The sequence below is a fragment of the Bison bison genome, unplaced genomic scaffold (assembly GCF_000754665.1).
Source record: "Bison bison bison isolate TAMUID 2011002044 unplaced genomic scaffold, Bison_UMD1.0 scf7180017864037, whole genome shotgun sequence".
Classification (NCBI taxonomy): domain Eukaryota; kingdom Metazoa; phylum Chordata; class Mammalia; order Artiodactyla; family Bovidae; genus Bison; species Bison bison.
Genome location: NW_011494609.1, coordinates 11,359,616 through 11,382,918, shown reverse-complemented (window position 1 = coordinate 11,382,918; position 23,303 = coordinate 11,359,616). Strand labels below are relative to the sequence as shown.

General features: G+C 46.7%; 1 protein-coding gene across 1 annotated transcript in view; it reads left to right on the top strand.

Moving 5' to 3' along the window:
- PCP4 (Purkinje cell protein 4) overlaps window positions 1–22,458 on the top strand; it is a 68,602-nt gene extending 46,144 nt beyond the window's left edge. The window contains exon 3 of the mRNA XM_010834944.1: window positions 22,047–22,458. Coding sequence (XP_010833246.1) covers window positions 22,047–22,174 — 128 coding nt within the window. The 3' untranslated portion in view covers window positions 22,175–22,458. The remainder of the gene's footprint in view (window positions 1–22,046) is intronic.
- The last annotated feature ends 845 nt before the right edge of the window (window positions 22,459–23,303 follow it).

The window sequence follows — 23,303 nt, the reverse complement described above, 5'->3', positions numbered from 1 at the left end:
TAAAAAAGCGATGCTGGCAAAGTGAAGCGGGATGTCCTTAGTGATGAATGTATTAGTCATGATTCTGAGGGGAACCAGAGGACAACTTCTACAGGAGTAATTTGAAGAAGGTCAACTCCAAAAGACCATTTGCAAAGGTGACTGCAAATGCCAGAGACCCCAGTTTGATTCCTGGGTCAGGAAGATCCACTGGAGAAGGGATAGGCTACTCACTCCAGTATTCCTGGGCTTCCCTTGTGGCTCAGCTGGTAAATAATCCACCTGCAATGTGGGAGACCTGGGTTTGACCCCTGGGGTGGGAAGATCCCCTGGAAAAGGGAAAGGTTACCCACTCCAGTATTCTGGCCTGGAGAATTCCATGGACTGTGTAGTCCATGGGGTCCAAGAGAGTTGGACCTGACTGAGCGACTTCCACGTTCATGTAGTTTAGGCAAACCCACAAAGAACAATGTAGCATCTCACACTGGGAATAGCAGAACCTGCAGGGAAGCACCAGAAACTGGAGAGGGTGCTATGTGGGGAGCAGCCTGACAAGGTCTGTGGTCTTCTGTTGAAGGGCACAGCTATGCTTCAGGCTATTTATTTATTTATTTGGCTGTACCGGGTCTTAGTTTTGACATGTGGGATCTTTAGTTGCAGCATGTGGGATCAAGTTCCCCAACCAGGGATCAAACCTGGGCCCCCTGCACTGGGAGCACGAAGTCTTAGCCACTGGGCCACCAGAGAAGCCCCAGCCTCAGGCTGTTTTACAGACTTTTATGGTTGCCACATTTCAACAGACAAAAATTCAGAATGCCCAGTTAAATTTCAATGTCAGATAAGCCACAAAAAAAAAAAGTGTAAGTATATTCCATGAAATATCTGGGGGCATAGTTATACTAAACTTTTTCTTGTTGTTTATCTGAAATTCAAATTGAACTGAACAGTCTGTGTTTTACCTGAGCAGAGAAAGAGGCAAATAAATACCCAGATCTTGTTTCTTCTGTCTTCTGATCACCTCTGGTACCACCTATGGGCTGAATCCACTAAAGCCACAGCACGATGTTGAGGGAAAGGGTGGTGGTGAGTCAGGAGGGGCGAGAGGGGAGGACTGTCTTGCTTTTTACCCCTGCATGTCTCCCCCTGGGCTCTTGGCCAGGTCCTGAGTGTTCCTCTCAGCCTCCCTAATTAAAAATGTCAACTGTTAGACTGTAAGTGATGGCAGCTTTACAAAGATGGTGAAGGTGTGATTTTTGAACCCTGATACTGCATTGGTTTCAGAAGAAAAAAAAAAGTAAAGAAAAGCAGTATATCATCCTTTTATTTTAACTGCTGTGTCATTGGTTGGTTTCATATTTTTTAAAAAAGGAAAACTTTCAGACCTTTTGGGAAAAGTGAAAGTCGCTCAGTCTGACTCTTTGTGACCCCATGGACAATGGAGTGGGTAGCCTTTCCCTTCTCCACGAGATCTTCTCGACCCAGGGATTGAACCCAAGTCTCCTATATCTCAGGCAGATTGATTGCCAGCCGAGTCACAAGGGAAGCCCCTTTCGGGAAGGACGACATATTTGACATTCTTGGAGCAATTAGGCTCTCCCTGTAAAGGTTAATGCGTGTTCGTGAAGTCAGTTTTAGGCTCCCAGCCCAACTTGGGTGTCATTCAGGAGGTGGCCAGAGATGCGGATACTTAACTGGGGATGTGGCCAGGGCGGCAGTGAGCGTGGACACTGGCTGTGAGCATCTCAACCCCATCTGAAGGGAAACCCTGGTGGATGCAGGCCAGCCGGAAACGGGGGTGGAGGCAAAGCAGGTCGGTTGCCCCCAGAAGTCTAGACTGTTGGAACAGAAAGGAGAGAGGGTGGCAGCTTCTGCCTCCTAGGATTTGGAGCCACCAGGGTCCAAACATGGACAGGGCAGGGCAGGCGCCCTTCAATGAGCTGGTCCTGAAAGCCACACGGGTTTCTAGAAATGCTGCTTTCTATGTATGGAGTCCACTGTGTCTCTGGATAACTCACCCAGCCACCTTGGCCCAGAAAGTTGGGAGATGGAGGGCCGCCAGGACTCCAGGTGTCCCCCCGGGAGGTGTGGACAAGCTGCCATCTGGCCTGGGGCCAGGGCTCTTGATCTGGGATGTACTGTCCTGTGCTCTCCCAGCCAGTGATACAGGGTAAAGATGCTAACTTTTGCCGTCCCTGTCTTGGGGAGATGTCAAGGAGCAGATCTGCTCTTGGATTCCTGGGCCCCAGAGCTTTGAATTCAACTTTGGACTTGTGACTCTGAGATTAGCTGCTTAAAAACTATGAGGAATGACCATTTCTTTCCTTTGATGACGTACAAACCAGGAATCGAAATCTTCATCTCTCTGCTTCTTCACACAACCAGGGGGACTGTTCTTTGGGGACCACAGTGAAGATAGTCCCCAAAAAGAAGAGAATTTGAGGCCCTTAATATAAGCCAGGCTTTGAAAGTTCAAGAGGGAAGAAGATTAACCCATGCTATGGGATCATTGAATTTAAAGGGCAATTATTTATAGACTGGGCTTCCCTGGTGGCTCAGATGGTAAAGAATCTGCCTGCAGGGCAGGAGATTTGGGCTCTATCCCTGGGTCGGGAAGATCCCCTGGAGGAGGAAATGACAACCCACTCCAGTATTCTTGCCTGGAAAATCCCATGGACAGAGGAAGTTGGTGGGATATAGTCCACGGGGTCGCAAAGAGTTGGACACGACTGAGCATTATCACTTTCACTTTCATTTACAGACTTGGCTTTTTCCAGCGTTAAAGTGACAGAGTATTTACTATTATCCTTCACAGGATTTGCTACCTATGAGTGAGAAGCCTGATTACTTGCAGATTACTAGATTTAATTCAATAAGACATGGAAAAATTATGTTTTTCTTGAAGACTACCCCTTTCTCTCAAAAAGTGAACTGAAGAGTAGATGCTTCTTGTCAATCCTCTGGTGTTCTTTTGCCACAGCTGTGCTGTCCTAGCTGCCACTTTCCTTTTGCCTGTTGGGATCTGAAATTGAGTCAACCAACAATCAGCTGAAATATGTATTGATTCCATAGAGCCAGACAGTTAGGGGGTGGGCAGGGGAAGGATGGGAAATGGACAGACAATGGACGAGATGGGCTCAGTCATAGTGTTTATGGGAACACTCCTTCCAGTAATTTGTGATTATGTGAAATGAAAGCTTGCTGCTATTTTTGTGCTTGGCTTCTTCAATATTTCCAAAGCACCATTTCCTCTCTCTACTCTCCCCTCATCCCAGACCCTGAAGATAATTGAAAATTGAACTGCACTCTGGCATTCATTTAGAGAGCAGAGTCTCCTCAGATGTCAGAGAGATGCTTTCATGGCTTTGGTGCTGATGCGAGGGAAGTCATTCTCCCTTTGGACTCACCGGATCATAATCAGTTCGGAGCCAAGCATCCTACACGCAGGACCCACTTCCCACAGCACAGTGATTGCTAATTGTGTTCATCGCAGTGAGACGAGGCTTCTTGCATCCAACCTTTCTTAGGCTTCAGGGTTTTAGAGTTTCAAGGCAAACATTAACATTTTGACAGCTTGAATTGATGTGCGCTCACCAAAATTCCATTTCCCACCAGTCCATAAAGACCTTGTTTTTATGGTGAGTTTTAAAAATGGGCTGGGTCATTAGAAACAGCTCATGAAGATGCCTACTGTAGATGATAATACATTTCCTGGCCACAAAAAGCGCCCTAGATGTTCCTCGCAGGTAGTCACACTTGATAATTGTTTCCTAGGAATTCTGAAAGCAATAGAGAAATGTTTAGCATCCAATTTTCACTGGGTCTGCCCTTGGAAGTGCTGACACCTCACTGCCTCCTCTGGAGAGCTTTGCCATGTCTGACTCTTTGCAACCCCATGGACTGTAGCCTGCCAGGCTTCTCTGTCCATAGGATTCTTCAGGCAAGAATACTGGAGTGGGTACACCATTCCCTTCTCCAGGGGATCTTCCCCACCCAGGGATCGAAGGTGAGTCTTCCGCATTGCAGGCAGATTCTTTATTGTCTGAGCCACAAGGGAAGCCCTTTTCCATCTTAGTTGATTGCTTTGAAGGTTCTTTACATTTTAGCCATTCCTCTTACTGCAGGGCCTCTGGGCCTCCTCACCTGTCTGGTCTGCCCAGAAAACCCCTTCTGAGTCTCAGCTTCTTCGTCAAGGGTTGGGGGGAAGGATGAACCCCCAAAGTTTCTGGTCCCTTTCCTGTGGTTTGGCCATTTGCTGGCAGTTCACTCGTGGTGAATCATTTTACTCTTGGGGTTCCAGTGTCCTCTTTGCGGGACAACGGTGTCTTCAGACTCTTCCTCTAATCTGGACACTCTCTGATCCTCTCTCTCTCCCAGAACACTGCAGAACGCTTGATTTCTCTTGATTTTACTTTCTGCTCACATCAAGGGAATGCTGCCTTTGAGTTCAAAGGAGAAAAGGATGCTATTTCTTGGTGGAGGCAGTAGAGGGGAAAGTAGGTACAACGGACAGAATCAGAGTCGGATTTTCACCGGCTGTGAACCTGTGATAACAGATAATGTAACTATTTCCAAAAAATGGATGAAAACGGAAAAATTTGGCCTTTTATCTGGACAAACTGCACTTCCAACTTGCTGACTGCCAAACAGGAAGAGAGGGTTATTTCCCTGGATGTTTCTGTGGTGTGCATTCAGGCTGATGGTGAGGCTGCCTGGCCGGGGACTGGCCTCCTGGCGAGGACAGGTGTAAACAACTAGTCCATGGTGACAGGTGGGTGGCCTCCTAAGGTTGAAATGGGCACACCTGTGCACATAAAGAGGCTGCTGTCAGCACCCCCCTTACCCCCTAAAATTAAATTGTTACCGTGCTGTTGCAGTCAGAAAATATTCTGATTTTCTTTTGAAACTTTGTAACCCTTTCCCTTCTGGTGCCCTGCATATTTGGGATGATGGAACCTGAGGTTGTCAGCCGGTATCCTCTCTGGTGCCATGGCAACTGAATATTGAGTTGCAGCTACTTCTGGAAAAATGTCTCATTCACATTTTCATTCTTCTTTTAAATATCTTTTTCTTTTGGCCATGTTACATGGCATGTGGGATCTTACTTCCCCAACCAGGGATCGAACCTGTGCCTCCTGTGGTGGACGTTTTAACCACTAGACCAACAGGGAAGTCCCTCACTTGCATTTTTTATCCATCCAGGCCTTGACATCTTAAATGACAGCAAGGCATCATTTAATAAAAATTCCAATTCTTGCTGGGAAAGATTGAAGGTAAAAGGAGTAGGAAGTGGCAGAGGATGAGATGGTTAGATAGCATCACTGACTCAATGGACATAAATCTGAGCAAACTTTAGGAGATAATAAAGGACAAGGGACCCTGGTGTGCTGTAGTTCATCGGGTAGCAAAGAGTCAGGTGTGACTTAGTGAGTGAACAGCAACAAATTTTGAAATTACGAGCCAGATTAGTGTCAGGACGGCTAGCATAGGATCTCTGAAGACATTATGAGCAAGTTGCAGATAAAATGTTCAGTCTTTTCCTGTTCACACATCTCAGAGGTGAACAAAACAAAACAAATCTTGCCAATTAGGTATCTGGGCTGTAAGCAGCCTGCTGGGTCTCCCTGGCCATTTGCAGCTGGCAAAATAAAAGTCCCTGCTGTGTCAGTCCTCAGTTCAGCTTGAAATGACTTTAACGAAAGGTCAGATGCTATGGCTCTGGGGAGGACTTCTGTTCTCCAACAGACTGACATTAGACCTTTTTTCCCCGCTAACATTCTATCTAAATTGGTTTCCTTCATCAGTTTCTTGTCATCAGCCTCTATTTAATGCTCCCTTGAGCTGCTGCCACCAAAAATGGATATTTTATCACTGCTTGCATGTGTGATCTAGAGAGTAATGTTTCTGCAACCTCTGTTGATGATTAGAATGCTTCAAGGGATGGTCAGTGCTGATCCTCTGAAATACGTTTTGTTAAAACTTTTATTTCAAAATTGAATGCTTTTTGATCATGTTGCCTGACATTGGAAATTATTTCCTTTTTGGAATTCTTTTTTTAATTAATTAATTAATTTTTAGCTGTGCTGGATCTTCACTACTCTGCAGGCTTTTCTCTAGTTGCAGAGAGAGGGGCTACTCTCTAGCTGTGCTGCAAGGGCTTCTCAGTGTTGTGGAGCACGGGCTCTAGATCTCACGGGCTTCAGTAGCTGTGGCACGTGGGCTCAGTAGTCGCAGCTCCCGGGCCCTAGAGCATAGGCCTGATAGCTGTGGTGCACGGACTCTGTTACTCTGGGGCATGTGGGATCTTCCCAGACCAGCAATGGAACCTATGTCTTCTGCATTGGCAGGCACATTCTTTCTCACTGAGCCACCAGGGAAGCCCTAGCTTGGAATTCTTGAAATAAAAATATTGTGCTTCTGGATGGGGGGAGGGGCCAGATGGTCTATCTGTGGAAAGTGCAAGGCTTTGCTTTCCTGTCGCAGTGTGGCATAAAAGTCCCGGTTAAACACTCACGATGGCTCGTGGGACCAAGCACAACCCACGTCTGGATTCATCCCAGATGCTCTTCACCTCAACCAGGAGGAGAGGAGCCTGGAGCTTTAGTACTTTTCCACCTACTTGGGAAGCACTTCTTATTCTGTTTCTTCTTGGGATTACTTGTCAGAACATCACTACTAAATAATGCTTAAAATTAAAACCCAGACTCTACTGAGAGCTAGTCCTTGAGAATCTGACATACTCTATGTTGTTGAGTTACTTCACCCAGAAACCACATCACTTTATCCTTCCTTGGGTGTTGAATTTTGTTCTCTTTTTACAAATATGTGAATCCACCTTCCTGGTAGGGAGGATAAGAAAGCCCAAAGCTTAAAATAGCATGCCTTTAAAACCACTCTTTCCAACAAATCAGCAAGTCCCTGGCCGTGGTCTCTCAAGATAGTGTCACTTTAAAAAAGCAAATGGAAGGGATATAGTTTTGCCTAAAACCTACAGAAGGAAGAAAGGAAGGAAGAAAGGAAGGGAGACTGAGGCTGTGGGGTCAGGAGACAGAGTGCATGGAGTTTAAACCCTTGGGCCAGTAGTTCCTGGAGCTGATTGCATGTCTTTGATGACACATAAATAGACATTTATGAAAAGAGGCACACATCTCTATAAAGAGCTGGTCCCTATCATTAGGACACTCAGGAAGCACAAGACGCATGACCAGATGGGGAAATCAAGGCTGATCGCAACTCAGGTTTGAGATGGTGAGCAGAAACGGGCATATGTCAGTCCGACTGTAGCTGGACCCATCAGGATCCAGGTTCTGGTTTGGCTTCACAGACCCCCCCCTTTCAAAACTTTGTACCCAAATTCTGAATACACAGTGGACGCATCTGTCCAATACTCTCTTGCATCTAAGAAAGCTTGTAATCCCTGAAAATCTGCCTGGGAAAACACCTGTCCACCTGGATTAGAGGTGCAGGGCTGAAGAGCCCAAGTGGGATGTTCCTGGGGAGACAACACAGCCCCTGGCTCAGCTGCTGGCAGAGCTCCAAGAAGGATGCAGACACACCCGGCACACTGCTGGAGAAAGGCATCTCTAATCAGCCAGTGCCTGGCACAGAGGGCAAAGGGGAGGGGAGGAGAACCACAGTCCCAAAGCCTGGAAACAGCTTCTATCCTTTCTGGCATCTGAGTGATGATTTTTCTTTTCTTTTCTTTTTTTTTGAGTGATGATTTTTCAACTGACGTTGCTGTTTGCTCTCCACATTTTTCATAAAGCTTGCCTAATTCCATGAGAGCCCTAAGGCTTGCCTTGGCCTTTCTCCTGTTCAGTCTTCTTCCTCCTGCACAGAGTGGAATGCATTCCATCTGCCTTAATGCCTTCCTTTCCCTTTTAAAGTTAAACTGTCTAGAATGATGCGGCAATGGACGTTAGATACTCAATGGGCTCAAGTGAGGTTTTTAATATTGTTGTTTTTCAGTCACTAAGACATGTCTGAATCTTGGTGACCCCATGGACTGCAGCACACCAGGCGTCCCTGTCCTACATCATCTTCCAGAGTTTGCTCCAACTCATGTCCTTTGAGTCGGTGATGCCTTCTATTCATCACTCTCTGTTGTCCCCTTCTCCTCTTGCCCTCAGTCTTTCCCAGCATCAGGGTCTTTTCCAGTGAGTTGGCTGTTCACATTAGGTGGCCGAAGTATTGGATCTTCAGCGTCAGCATCAATTCTTCCAATGAGTATTCAGGGTTGATTTCCTTTAGGATTGACTGGTTTGATTTCCTTGCTGTCCAGGGGACTCTCAAGAGTCTTCTCCAGCAACACAATTCCAAGCATTAATTCTTTGGTGCTTAGCCTTCTTTATGGTCCAGCTCTCACACCCATACATGAATACTGGGAAAACCGTAGCTCTCACTATATGGACCTTTGTCAGCAAAGTGATGTCTCTGCTTTTAAATATTAGATGAACTAATACTTTGAGGCTACTTGAACATGTACTGTGATTATGATTGTATCTGACTTTTCTATTTCAAACTGGGGAACTTTAGGGAATTCTCCATCATGGTGAAATTTTCAGAGTTTAATCCTTTAAAACTAATATTTTGAAGTTTAAAAGCTGGGGTAAAAGAGCCTGAGGAAATTCTTCCCTTCTGAAATGGTAAAACCAGGTAACATAAAAGAAAGGAAAGCACTCAAATTTTTCCAAAACTCTAAAAAGAATAAAAAAAAAAATGAGCCTGGAGTAGAAAGGAAGGAGTGAGCTAAACCCTGGTGGGAAAATGCATTCCTAGAAGCTGCACCTTACTCAGGTTAATTTCCTAAGTTTTAGGGAGTGGAAGGAGGAAGCTGATGCCCCAGGAGGAGAAAAATAATAAATGAATCAGGGACACCTGAGAGTGATGGTTGGCAAAGGTTGCCACATATGCAGGCAATATTTCTGTAGAAACAAAACCTGAGGTTTTAAAAGTATTAAGTGTTATAAAGAAATGGCCATCCATATCAGAAATTGAACAGATGTGTATATCCAAAAAACAAGCATATAGTTAAGTGAAACCAAACTATGCACAGGGATGTATATTTGAATTTTTATTATCAGCTTGAAACAAAATGTTTTCAAATGAACTATACACATTATTATGTATGTGTAAGTAGATAAGGTTTATCTGTAAGAAGTTGAAACCCTTAAAATAGCAACAGCTTAAACTATAATGCCTTTTCCTCACTCGTATAAAAGGAGTCTGAAGATAGGTAGTTGATAACAATCAAGATGATTTCAAGGTGCATTAAGTATCTGTATTACTGCTTTGTCATCCTTGGCGTAAGGCTTATGCTCCAGAATGGCTGCCTGAGCACCAGCTGTTGCATCTGCATTCCAGCTAATAGAAAGCAGATAGCAGTAAGTAAAAAGGGCCAAGGGTTAGCTTCTTTCCTTTCTTCCTTTCCTCCTTTCTCTTTTTTTTTGGCCCTGCTACTTAGGATTTTAGTTCCCTCACAAGGGTCAAACCTGGGCCTAGCAGTGAAAGTGCTGAGTCCTAGCAACTGGACTGCTATGGAATTCCCAGGTTAGCTTTCTTTTAATGAGATTTCTTTCTCCCATATGGTACTGACCAGAACCTAGGTCACCCAATTTCAAGGAGCATGGAAACCTTGTTCTGGGTAGCCATGTGCTCAGCCCCAAGTCAGGGGTTTTATAACTAAGAAAAGGGGGGTAAACAGAGGCAAGAAATAGACTTGGCCACAACACATTTCTGCTGATGGAGTTTCTTGAGCCCTTACCTATGTGGCTGGCTTGAATGGAGAGGAGGTCTAAGGTGTCAGATGACTCTTTTGTTCTCCATCTTCCCAGTCAGTTCAAAGTCTTCAGAGTGTGACGGAAGGCAAATGGTGGCTTTTCTGAGTGGTTCGCTGTTAAGGAAGTTAGGTGTTAATCCCTGGGAAGGAATTTTCATTCTTTCCGTGTGCTCTGAAGAGGAAAGGAACATTCGATGTGTTGTTATCCACGTCTCCCAGAGGTTTCTTACTTACTACTTCCATTCAAGTTGTTCTCTAGTGCATACTAAAGAATCTTCTATGCAAATGAAATGGAAGTCTGCTGTCTGATCCCTAGACGCACAGGATCATCTCTTTCATTACCTAACACTCCTCTCCTCCCATAGCCCCACATAAGCTAGGCATGCCTGCAGGAGATAGCAGCACAGATCACAGACACCACTCTTGCAAGATTCAGCTGAAATGGGTTTATTATAGGTTATCCATGTATTACAGAAATTCTGTGAGGCAGGGAAACCAGTTCTGGCCATTCATAGCCAGGGACAATGCACACGGAAACGCGCAGCCACACAGCAAGTTCTTCCAGCAGAAGGTCTTCCAAGAACTGTTGCTGTTGCCTGGTCTGTGGGTCCAGGCACAGGACAGGGGCCGTCTGCTGGCTGCCTTGGGAAGCCCTATTAGGTGTTTCTACTTCTGTGCCTGAGGAGGGGGGTCTTGCCATATTTGGTTGCTTCCTCTGGTGCTCACCTCTGTTTTCTCAGATCCTGCCACACTGCACCTGTTTGACTGGCCTTACACCTGGACTTAGGGCTTACCACTTGGCACAATGGTAAGAATCTGCCTGTCAGTGCAGGAGACGTGGGTTTGATCCCTGGGTCGGGAAGATTCCCTGGAGTAGGAAATGGCAACCCACTCCAGTATTCTTGCCTGGAAAATTCCATGGACAGAGAAGCCTGGTGGGCTACAGTCTATGAGGTTGCAAAGAGTCGGACGCGACTGAGCACACACGCATGCATGCCTGCACACTCATGCGTGCACACCTAGACTTAGTGACTAAACAACAACAACACCTGGGCAGCAGAATTCTACTCCCAGGACACCTGTGGTGGAGGGAAGAGGTGGCAGGAGGGGTGCTGGGGGACCCAGTCCGTAGGCCCCCATCTATTACCACCGGGGAATAACCCTGCATTTGTCTTTCAAATTATGAAGCAGCCAGGTACACTCTGGCAAATATCTTGTGAGAGAAACAAGCCTCCATTTATTATTATCCCTGTTTCAAACACAGGGGAGGATGCGAATCCCAGAAAGGCAAATCTGACCACACAGAGTCAGTTGGGATTTGAGGCTTCTTTAGTGAAGCCGTTTCTCATCGTAACTCATCGGGCTTTCTTTATTTTTATGCTAGGAAATGTAGGCATTCTGGCCAGTGTCACGGGCTGAATTATGTGTCCTCCTCAAATGCCTCTGTTGAAGCCCTAAGCCCTGGTGCTTCAGTATGTGACTATATTTAGAAATATAGCCTTTAAAGAGGTAATTAAGGTAAAATGAGGTCATCAGGGTGGGCCTTCATCCAAGATGTCTGCTGTCCTTATAAGAGGAAATCAGGACACAGATACACAGAGGGATGAGCGCTTGAAGACCTGGGGAGAAGACGGCCATCTGTGTGCCAGGCAGACAGCTCGGAGGACCCAAGCCTGTGGACACCTTGACCTTGGACTTCCAGCCTCCAGGAGTGGGAACAATTAAATGTCTGCCATTTAAGCCACACTGACTGTGGTAGTTTGTTGTGGCAGCCCTAAGCAGACTAATGCAAATAGGAACTGAGTTTGCCTTTCCAATAGAAAAACTGTTTTCAACAATATTTATATCATTTTGTTTTGTTTTGTTTTGTTTTTCTCTTCCTAGACTTAATGAGTTTGGGGAAATTTTTGATCTCACCAGTGCTTATTCTTTTCCATTGAGTCCCACAGATGTGCACTTATTTGATTACCTAAATGCCACAGCTTGGGAGTAATCTTATCTGAGCAAGGTGCATCCAGGTAGGGGTCAGAGAAATTAGATAATGAGATCGAGAGAAAGGAGGGAGTGGGGGGAGCTTTGCATCCACCAAAGCCTGAGGTGAGCATTGGAGACTGTGGGATTCAAAATGCCTTGATTTTAGGGCAAAATAGAATTTCTTTCTCTTGCAAAAAGCTGTAAGGACCAGAAGGGTGCTGACTTGGTAACGGAAAAGTTAGGAGAAATGAGAACCGTGTTTTCATCTGATGCAAGAGGGAACATGGTGAATGCAGAAAGTGCCCCCCTTGCCTGCTGCCACTAATGCCTGACCCTGCTCATTAATCTCTGCCGCTTAGCAGAGACCTGGAAAATTGCAATTCTCCGCGCCAGCAGCCCCTGTTCAATAAATCCCGAGCCAGCAGGCAGAAGCAAGAAATGGCCCGAAGCTCGGAGCTGGCTTGCCGCATTCCACTCTGCTGCCCAGCAAGGGAGACTCTGTTTTAACTCGGGAACAACTGGCTGAGGAAGCTGGGGCCTCTTCGTGCTCATTTCCAGCTTTTAAAAGAACGTGTTGTCTTTGTTTTTATTAGCGTTTCATAGGATGCTTTGTGCCAGCATTGTGATGAACTAGGTATACTAATTTATTTTTATTACTATTTTTTTTTCCTCGGGAGGAGCTGACATTTTCTCTAACACTAGCTGCCTTGTTCGCTGGGTGTATTTTGATCCAATTTGAGGCTTAAGGGATAAAAATCCCAATTCTTGCTTTTCTTATTTGTGGCTCTGTTTTCCCTGCCTGGAGGGCTGGGTTTTGGTCCTGATGAAGGAAGGCACCTTAGCTGTCCTGGGTCACTCTGTAACCCTGGTGCTGGAAAGGGTCAGTGGCCAGTTCAGAGGCCTCCGGAGCCCAAGTACAGTCTCTGTGTATCAAGGGAAGCCCAACTGACAGATATTAATTCTTTCCCAGTTAACATTACACTTTGAAAGAAGGTAGGACATTCTAAGAAACTTGGCATTAAAATACCCCATTTGCAAGGCATACTTAAGTTAAATGACTGTTATTTCTTGATGGTGTACTAAAATTTAGGTTCTTTTATAGTACGCTCTGTGCTTTGCCTCCTAATCAAGGCAAACTCCCACTCAGGACAATTATATCCCAATTTACTGCTTATGTGCAAATTTCTGATCTAGGGGATTAGGCCTTAGGAGGTAATTTGTTTCTATAAAATAAATCCAAAAATATGGAGGGTTATAAATGTGTAAACGAAAGACTTTACATCTGTGTGTGTGTGTGTATGTGTGTGTGTATACACAAGCCCCTGTGCTCATGAATTACTGCCAGTATCTCTAGGCAATGACTTTGCATCATCATAAACTCAGAAACAAATATAAGAGCTCTTCTGATCAAGCGTGGGGGTTCATATATTTTGGAATGAGGCTGAATTTCAAACTTTTAAAATCACACCCGGAGCTGTTGCAGGATCCCTGAATAGCTCTGTTTTGCCCTGGATGACTGTGTGTTTTTTAATTTTGAAAGAACTCATGCTAATTGAGTGAAGTCTGCCACTTGGATGGGGACTGGGCGGATGAAGAATACTTTTTCAACCAGTGAAGAATAATTTTTCAAAAAGTGTATTTGTCACCCCTTTTGTCTGGGCAAGTGAGTGTGAGGCTAGCTTTGGGGATGGCCTCCCCTGTCCCCTTCCCAGAGGCCTTTGTTGCTGCTGAGTTGTTTCAGTCGTGTCTGACTCTTTGTCACCCCATGTACTGTAGCACACCAGGCTCCTCTGTACATAGGATTTCCCAGGCAAGAACACTGGAGTGGGTTGCGCTTACTCCAGGGGATCTTCCTGACCCAGGGACCGAACCTGAGTCTCCTGTCTCCTGCATTGGCAGGCGGGTTCTTTACCACTGAGCCACCTGGGGGACCCTACCCAGAGGCCCACTAGGCACATTAAAGCATTCACATTCCCTCTCCCACTCAGCACCCTGTTTTATTTGAGGAATTTCTGAAATTCTATTGCTTATCTATACACTTACCTTTTTATTTTCTGTTTCCCCAGAAGAGCAGGGTTTTGTCCTCTGTTCTCTCCCAGCCCCTAGAACAGTGACAGGCCCGCAGGAGGCCTTCTGGGCCATTTATCAAATGACTGAATTTGGTATATGAATTCTCCTGGACTGCCTGGTAAACAGACAGATTTTCTGAACTGGTAGACCCAACCATGTATTTAGACTTGGACTATTTGAGACTTCTTTTTCCTCCCTGGGCAATAGTAACTGGTCCATACAGCAGGCTGTCATCTTGGTCTCAGTCTAGGGAACTCAAGGTAACAAGACACTGGGGAATAAAAAGAAGATTTGGAGCAAGGCCTGGATTCTGAATCAGCCCATGGCCAGCACTCACCGGGTGGTCTCCAGTGCGGCAGGTTATGGTCTCTGAGCCTTTGTAAAGTGAGGACCATGAACGTTTCCTGCAGCTCTCATAACTGGCCAAAGAAGCCAGACAATGCATACAACATGAAGCTACTTTAAAACCTAGCACTGGATGAGAGAGGCATTTGAGGGAGAAAGGACACGTGTATGTATGGCTGGGTCCCTTTGCTGTTCACCTGAAACTGTCTCAACATTTGTTTGTAAACTGGTTATACCCCAATGCAAAATAAATAGTTTCATTAAAAAATTAAGTAGTTATTGACAGGTACATGCTAAGTTGCTTCAGTCACATCCAACTCTGTTTGATCCATGCACTGTAGCCCCCCAGGCTCCTCTGTCCATGGGATTCTCCAGGCAAGAATACTGGAGTGGGTTGCCATGGCCTCCTCCAGGGGATCTTCCTGACCCAGAGATCAAACCCACATCTCTTATACCTCTTGCATTGGCAGGCAGATTCTTTAGCCCTAGCACCACCTGGGAAACCCATTGATAGGTAACAGAAGAAATAATAAAACATAGAGAGCCCCAAAGTTAAATCAGGTGCTGTTACATGTTGAATTGTGTCTGACCTCAAATTCGGATGCTGAAGCCCTGTACCCCCAGCCCCCCACCACACCATCCCTCAGAATGTGGTTGTATTTGGATACAGGCCCTTTAGAGAGGTGATGCAGTTAAAAGGGCTCAGCAGGTAAAGAATCCATTTGCAATACAGGAGACACAGGAACCTCGGGTTCCATCCCTGGGTTGGAAAGATCCCTTGGAAGAGGAAATGGTAACCCACTCCAGTATTCTTGCCTGGAGAATCCCATGGACAGAGGAAGCCCGGCCAGCTACAGTCCATGGAGTTGCAAAGTCAGACACGACTGAGCGACTAACACACTACTACAGGTTGATACGGCTGCTCACCAAGAAACTTCTATGGGTGTAGGGCTGATCTGTGTTTTATCAGGATGAATTCACTCAAAGGGAATTTTTGTCTCTCAAACTGTTTTCCTATTCGCTGGATTTTCATGACCGTATCAGAGGCTTGTAGTAGCTATTTGGGATTGTCTTCACCTGGTAACAGTTCCTTCCTTTTATGTTTATGATTCTCGATTTTCTATTTGCCATCAAATGATCTATAAAAGAAAATCCGCTTATGTCTATGAGGGAGAATCCATGTAATGCTTGGTGAAGATTGGTTCTTATTACAACGGCATCTTCGAGAAGGGCTCCCTCAACAATTCTCTGATGGTGTAATAAAATGTAAAACAGCAGGGTCATTCCCTGTCTCAGTTTCTGCAAGGAGAAGGCTGTATTTCAGGAAAAGATTGTAAGAAACACCTTGTTATTTGCTTCAGTCGCTAAGTCATGTCCTAGTCTTTGCCACCCCATGGTCTGTAGCTTGCCAGGCTCTTCTGTCCATGGCATTTTCCAGGCAAAAATACTGGAGTGCGTTGCCATTTCCTCCTCTAGAAGATCTTCCTGACCCAAGGATCAAACCCATGTCTCCTGCAATGGCAGGCGGATTCTTGACTACTGAGCCACCAGGAATAGTCTAGAGCCATGCAAAGTATAAATCTGAATAGAATGAGGTTCCTTCCTGGTGGGGAGGTCACGGAAGAAGTCTGAGCCACAGGGAGCATTGGTTCTTCATCAGGCTGGGGCCATCAACAGTGCTCTGAGTTGTGCCTTGGTTGGTTGATGATGTTTCTGCCTGGGGAAAAGACTATAATTGTTTGGGATGGTTTTACAGCTGTGCCTTTCATTCTAAGAGAGAAGATGGATGGGAACATAGACAGATGGATGACACAGATAGTTAGATACTGTAGTTGAGACTGCCGCTGCCTTGGCTGATAGACTGTGAGCCTCACCTCCTCAGACTTGCTCGTGTCTCTGAGACCCGGTGCTCCAGGTAACGGACCCACTTCACTTGGGTGAAGTCTGAAGGGCTCGTGGGGAGTCCTGCTCACTTCTCTTGAGCTCCACAGTCAAGAAGGTGGTTTTTCTCTCATGCTCCAGGGGAGCTGGCAATCAATATCTTTTTTTATCAAACGAGTGGACTGGAATGAATCATCTGTCGACCGTTCTCCTATTCAGGTTCAGAACTCCTTCCTGGAGGATACACAAAAATACTAAAATTCTAGGACCCCAGAGAGAAACAAATGATAAGAACTGCACAGTCCTGGGCAGTTTACATGGTGCTCTGGTGAAATACTGCCTGCCCAGGCTCAAAATCTACTGTCAGTAGCCAGGTGGGATGTGTGTTGTCCACTCCAGGCAGCGGGACTCTAAATAAAAATGCCAGGTGCAGCCCACCCAGTGCAGATGTGAGCGGCAGATGGTCTTCATGGAACGGCAGCGGACGGAGGACACGGGAGGAAGGGTGGCTGCAGGGAGGTCTGGAAATGAGGGTGGTGTCGGTCCCCTGCGTGGCTTGCCAGAATCTACTGTCCCTTCTGGTGGAGAGGTGTGCAGAGCCTGATGCCCTCAGGGCCTCCCAGCTGTGGGGCCTGGTGGCACCTTTCTCTTGTACTGTTCCGGGTGTGTATTCGCAGGACCCAGAAGTCATCTTTAGGTGGAGGACTCTCTGCGCCTTGCCCTGCTGAGTGAGGACCATCCCAACACAAGCCCAGCAAATGCCACCTGCCACCCCAAAGACTGGGTGGGGCCTGATGCCCTGGGGCTCCGACCTGGCTGTGTTTGGTGGTCATGTGGCTGGCCCGGCAGGAAAGCAGTCCCTCCCTCTTTGCGTTGGGGCCCAAACATCCATGAGTCTCACCACTGAGCAGATGGCCAGGCAGAGAACCATGTGACTGCCTGCATCCTCTGCTGACTTAGCAAGTCCTGCCCCACACCAATGGGTCTCAGTTTAATTTACACCACAGCCTTGAATTTGCTCATGACACTCGTGACTAGGTGGAGCAGGCTTGGAGTTTTTAATTTATTTTTATTTTTTTTAGCCACACCACATGGCTTGCACGATATCGGTCCCCGGACCAGGGATGGAACCCGGGCCACAGCAGTGAAGGCTGGGAGTCCTAACCACTAGGCCACACTGAATTCCCAGGGCAGCCCCTTTAAAAAGCAGTTTTACCTCTCCATTTTTGAGATGAGCAAACTGAGACCCAGAGAAGCTAGGAAGCTTCCTGAGGGTCCCAGAGCAGGCAGAGACACCCCCAATCCACCCTTATCTGGACCTATACCCCTGCTTCTGCTGGCAGCTTTATCAGAGGTGGGAGGGTCTGAGGGCTGCGAGAGGGTCAGCCCAACCCCACAGCAGGCTGGAGGTGCTGTCTGCCTGCCTGAGACCTCCTTTCATTATTCCTCTGGACTGGTGCTAGGAACAGGCACTGTTCTGGCACATTTTCCATTTAGGAGAGAAACCTTGCCTCTTTTTCACCGTGCTTCTGGGGTCAGTGCCCCACAGAGGCTTTGTTTGCCCTGCTGCCTAGACCCTTCCTTAAGAGCCCTGGGGTGGAAGAGGCGGCTGAGGACTCCCTGCCGCATGGAAATGAAAGGCCTGCACTGGACAGCTGCCTGGCTTATCAATCAATGGACTCACTTGCAATCAACCATTAGTTACTTGTGGAACGTCTGCTATGTGCTGGGCCCTGTGTGAGCCGCTGAAGCAAGATGGATGAAGTCCCCGCCCTTATGGAGCTCAGATGGGGTGATGGACCACCAAACGAGAAGTAGAGCAGGGAGTAGAATAAGACAGAAATAGCCCCAGGAAGAGTAGTAATACGGGGGGAGTGGATAGAGTGTGCCCTGGAGGGAACCCACTCCCCCCAGGGCCCTTCCTGTCCCCCGCAGGCAAGGCCAAGGTCCTACCTTTGGGTTTCAGCTGATGCTGCTGGTCGGCATCTCTCTTCTGCCCTGGAGTGATGGCAAAGGGAGGTTTCATATAGCCCTCCTGTACCCCTCCACTGTTACCATCACCCAGGCCATGGGAGGGAGCCTTGGCATCAATGAGGAGATGTCCACAGGGCCAGGGGCACTGGGCTCTGGCTGTGGCCCCTCAGTTGCCCTTCCCCATCATTCCCTCACTCCTGCTGAGTCTGGGGTGCTTAGAGCTCCTTTTTTTTCTAGCTCCCAGGATGACATGGATCCATTGCCAGGCCCTCACATCATTTGCATTGAACCCTGTGTCACCAATTCTAATTGTTTCTTTTCCACCACAATCTGAGTCCTCCTCCTGCTTTGCACATCCCTGGGCAGCTCAGTTGAAGCACTGACCATGGCAGACCTCCAAGAAAAGCTGGACTCTACAAAGTAAAGACTCCTGAAATATCAGTGGTTTTCTTTTTTAAACACTGGAATATTTTTCAAAGGACAGAGGAATCTATAAATCACTTTGGCTGAAGATATTAGTTGAAGATATAATTGCAAAATCCATTTTTATGACCCGTCCTTACTGTCTCATTACATATTCCCTAAATATACATAATTTTCCACATCTTCATTCATCATGTGTCAAAAAATAATATTGCTGTTTTCTTCCATTATTGTAAGAGGAAAAAGATGAACCAGGCTGCTCAAAAGCTTCAGGCTGCAGCAGCATTTTAACTCTGAAAGAGAAAATCTCCCATCTTCTTTTGAGTCAGATCTCATTCTCCCCCTCTGCAATCAGGGTACAGTAGATACAAGGGTTCCTCTGGGAAGAGAAGCACCTGGAACTCCAGACCATCCGGTGATGATTCTCGGTGCACGAGATACTGCTTCTGCTCTCTGTCAAGGACAGACGAGCTGGAGCCATCATGCGCTGGTTTGATAGATGCTTGCGCTCCAGTCACACGCTCTTGTGATAATCATTTTTGTTTTTGTTTAGTTGCTAAGTCCAGCTCTTTTGTGACCCTGTGGACTGTAGCCCACCAGGGTCCTCTATCCATGGGATTTCCCAGGAAAGAATACTGGAGTGGATAGCCATTCCCTTCTCCAGGGGATCTCCCTGACCCAGGGATAGAATCCACATCTCCTACATTGGCAGGCAGCTTCTTCCCACTGAGCCACCTGGGAAGCCTGTGATAACCTTAGTGAATGTTTTTAAAGGATGAATTTGAGCCTCAGGAAACTCCTGTCCTTCCTGATGTTTCTGCTCCTTAGAGAATCTCTGAAGAAAGGGACTTGGAGTGGGGATTAAAATGTGGATGTCTACCCAATGCAGTAAGAGACAATCCCACGATTCTCTGTATCATCTGGGGTCTCATGGGTTAAAAAAATATCACTCCCAAATAATCCGTGGACATCAGGCTGCTCAAAATCTTGGTGGTCAATCTGAGACAGAGGGAAACAATTTTACTGATTTAGGTCATGGAAAAATCAGTCCAGTAAGGCCAGCATTTTCTCCTCCCAGATGGAGGTGGGATTGGAGGGCTCTGGGCACAACCTGCTTGATCTCTGAGAAAACTGAGGGAGCCTGCTTAAGGATCTGCGAAGGAAAAGTTATGCAACCAGACACGTCTCTCTCTCTCTCATCTACCTACCTAGTCTTTCTATCTATTGCTATCTATCTATCTAATCTATGGGCTTCCTAGGTGGCTCAGTGGTAAAGAATCTTCCTGCCAATGGAAGAGACGAAGGTTTGATCCCCTGCAGGAGGAAATGGCAACCCACTCCAGTGTTCTTGCCTGGAGAATTCCATGGATAGAGGAGGCTGGCAGGTTACAGTTGGGGTCACAAAGAGTTGGACGTGACTGAGCGACTGAACACAGATGTCTGTTTCATCTATCATATCTATTTATTTATCTATCCATCTATCTGAACTGTCATCTAACATTATCTATCTATCTATGAGAGAGAAAACAGAACAGAGTAAGCAGGAGGGAAGGAACCTGTGTCACTTGCACGTAACCCCAGTGTCCTTGACCCTCTGTGCTGGGGATGCTGACTGAATACTGTCATCCAAGGGCACAAAGTAAGACAGATGGAGAAGGGCTGGACCACACTCAGGTTAAGTGATAAACTCAGGATGCTGGTGATACGGTCAAGGGGTAAAGCCCTGGCAGTGCTCCCTGGGCATCCTGTCCTGCCTCCAGTGCTACCTGCTCTCCACCCCCAAGCTGGATGTGCTCCACATGCTGTCCTGACCTCTGCTCCAGGCGTGGGCCCAGATGGCAGGGATGTTCTCAGCCCAGGTGCTGAGTGGGGGGTTCTGCCTCCAGTTCTTTCAGGAGTTAACCCCGGGCCCTTATTTGTTACTTCATCTTAAGCCAAGTAGCTGGATCTCAACCCTGGCTGCATCTGAAAATCACCCGAGAGCATTTTTTAGAAAGTAGGGCTGTCTGATCCTCTGCCCAGGGATGCTGATTACTCTAACTTGGTCTTGTTTGAAGGAGTGCTTCCGCTGTGGCTGTGAAGAGGCAGCCGGAGTCTGGGGTGGGTCCTCATGTCTCCATTAAAAAATAGTGCCTTTGATGATTCTGATGATCAGCTGTCACTAAACTGAAGGAGTGTTAATGATTCTTCCCTTGTGTGACTAGAGGGTTTGTTGATTTATTTTTCTTATATTTGGCTAGAAATGTACACAGCACAAAGGGAGCCCCAACATAGGTGATCACTTCACTGTGGCACCGATCCTATTCTAGGATCTTAACTGTGAATGAGTTCAGCCCACTGACACAGCAGACAAATGCGAAGCCTACATCTTTGAAACAAATTGTTAAGATGTAGGAGTCCAGCTTGATTGTGAAGGTTGGATGGTATCATCCATCCGTGACAATGGTAGAAACAGAAGCCCTCATTCAGTCAGTAAATCTCACATGTGTGTGCATAAAAGCTCAGTGCCTCTGTTAGTTGGAGCTGTTCTGAGCAAAAGCTACCACTGGGTCCATTAGCTGTGCTGCTAAGTCGCTTCAGTCGTGTCCGACTCTGTGCGACCCCATAGACGGCCGCCCACCAGGCTCCTCTGTCCTTGGGATTCTCCAGGCAAGAACACTGGAGTGGGGTGCCATTACTGTATTTCAGGAGGTTCAAGAAGGAGGGGAACATATGTATACCTATGGCTAATTCATGTTGATACATGACAGAAATCAAACCAATATTGTAAAGCAATTAGCAATCAATTAGAAATAAATATAACCAAAGACAAAAAATAAATACAAATCAGTAAAAATATAAAAAATGAAAAAAATTGTATCTACATGAGAAAGCAGAGGAAAATAATAGCACTGTTAGTGTTTTAAGTTTTTTTAATTGAAGTACAGTTAACTTACAATGCTATGCTTGTTTCAGTGTACAGCCAAGTACAAACACATACACGTATATGCATATTCTTTTTCAGATTCTTTTCCATTATAGGTTATTGCAAGATGTTCAGTAGAGTTCCCTGTGCTATATAGTAGGTCCTTGTCACTTACTTTATATATGGTGATTTGGTCACTAAGTTGTCCTCGACTCTTGAGACCCCATGGACTGTAGCCCGCCAGGCTTCTCTGTTCATGGGATTTTCCAGGCAAGAATACTGGAGTGGGTTGCCATTTCCTTCTCCAGGGAGTCTTCCAGGTCCAGGGATCAAACGCGGGTCTCCTGTATTGCTGGTGAAGTCTTTACCAACTGAGCTACCTGGGAAACCCTATTTTACATATAGTAGTCTATATGTTAATCCCGATGTTAAATGGGGCCCCAAGGAACAGAGACTGGTACAGAAAGTATCCACGATGCTGAGATGTGTTTCTGACTTTCCTCATTCCTCCCTGGCAGGGGTAGGACTAGGGAGTCAGAAGACGGCTGCTTCTGAGCTCCAAGGAAGCCCAGGACATGCTCCACTGGCTTGTACTTTGCAAATTAGGTCGTGTGCTGGGGGAGGTGCTACGTGGCGCCTGGAGCCTGGCTTGATCCAGAGCCGCTGTCTTCCTGCTCACTGCTCAGTGATCACCTTCTGTCTGTATTTTTCTTGCTCCAGATGGGCAGAAGAAGGTTCAAGAGGAATTCGACATCGACATGGACGCGCCAGAGACAGAACGAGCAGCGGTGGCCATCCAGTCTCAGTTCAGAAAATTCCAGAAGAAAAAGGCCGGGTCCCAGTCCTAGTGGGAGAGTCCCTTCCTAGTCTGCCAGGAGACACCACCTACAGCCATCATCCATCAAGAAATTAAAAAGGAACAGCGCCCTCAAGAGAAGTCCTCATCACATGATACCCATGTGCACCGCAGTCCCACAATGCATGCACAGAGACCCGTGATATTTATACCCTTGTAGGAAGGTGTAGACAATGCAATTGTGAGCAGCTTAATCTCTGTTTATCTCTAGGATCATTCCTCCTGCAACTAATTATTTTCCTTGATGTTGTAATAAAATGGAGTTAAGATGCGTGATTAAAGTGTCTGCCTCTGTCTCCCCTTTTACATTAACTTGGAAAGTTACTGCTGTTAGAAGTGACTGCAAGATAGATGCCTATTTTTCTCTCCCTCCAAGAGTCAGAGATGAAACACGGTGCTTTCTGTGAGCAGTTTTCCTGCTGGGAATGGGAGATGTGTGCTCAGCTGTGCCTGTCTAGTTTGGAGAGTTCTAACCACTGACTGGTGATGGGCAATATATTTTCTTCTTACCATGGGGTTAGAGCCTTGGATCCTGGAGAGTCAAAGAATCAGAGGGCTCCTTGGGGAGTTGTGACTCATGCAGAAGAACTTGAAGGGGGAGGGCAACAGGTCTATTTGGGCGTGTCACCCAGGTTTAGGCAGCAGGCACATTTCAGTGCCCTGAGGGGGATGTCCCCACTACTGAGAGCCATTCCACCACTCACCTGCCTCTCCCCACTCATGTGGGGCTCTATGGCCAGGTGGCCCCTTGCCCCCCAACTCCTTACACTCCTCAGGTAGTAATTTGCCACCTGTTAAGACTATTTAGCACATCCTGCAAATGCAAGAAGCTGTGGGTTCTCTCAAGCCCCATCTCTTCCCCTGCAAACCTCACAAATTGTTTCCCACACCCAAAGGGTAGGCAGGAAGGAGAGGGCTGTCGCATGCAGAGGACACTCCTCTGAATTGAGAGCCAGGCTCCTCCAGCCCCCAAGTCTGGTGTGGTTTGGGCTTTGCCATGTGAGACCCTGATGTGGAAGCTGCATCTCGTCTTCATCCCGAGATGCTTGGGGGCAGCACAGGGTACTGCTGTGGGCCAGTCAGCTTCTTTCCTTTGTCAGCAATTAACCAAGGATGGAGGC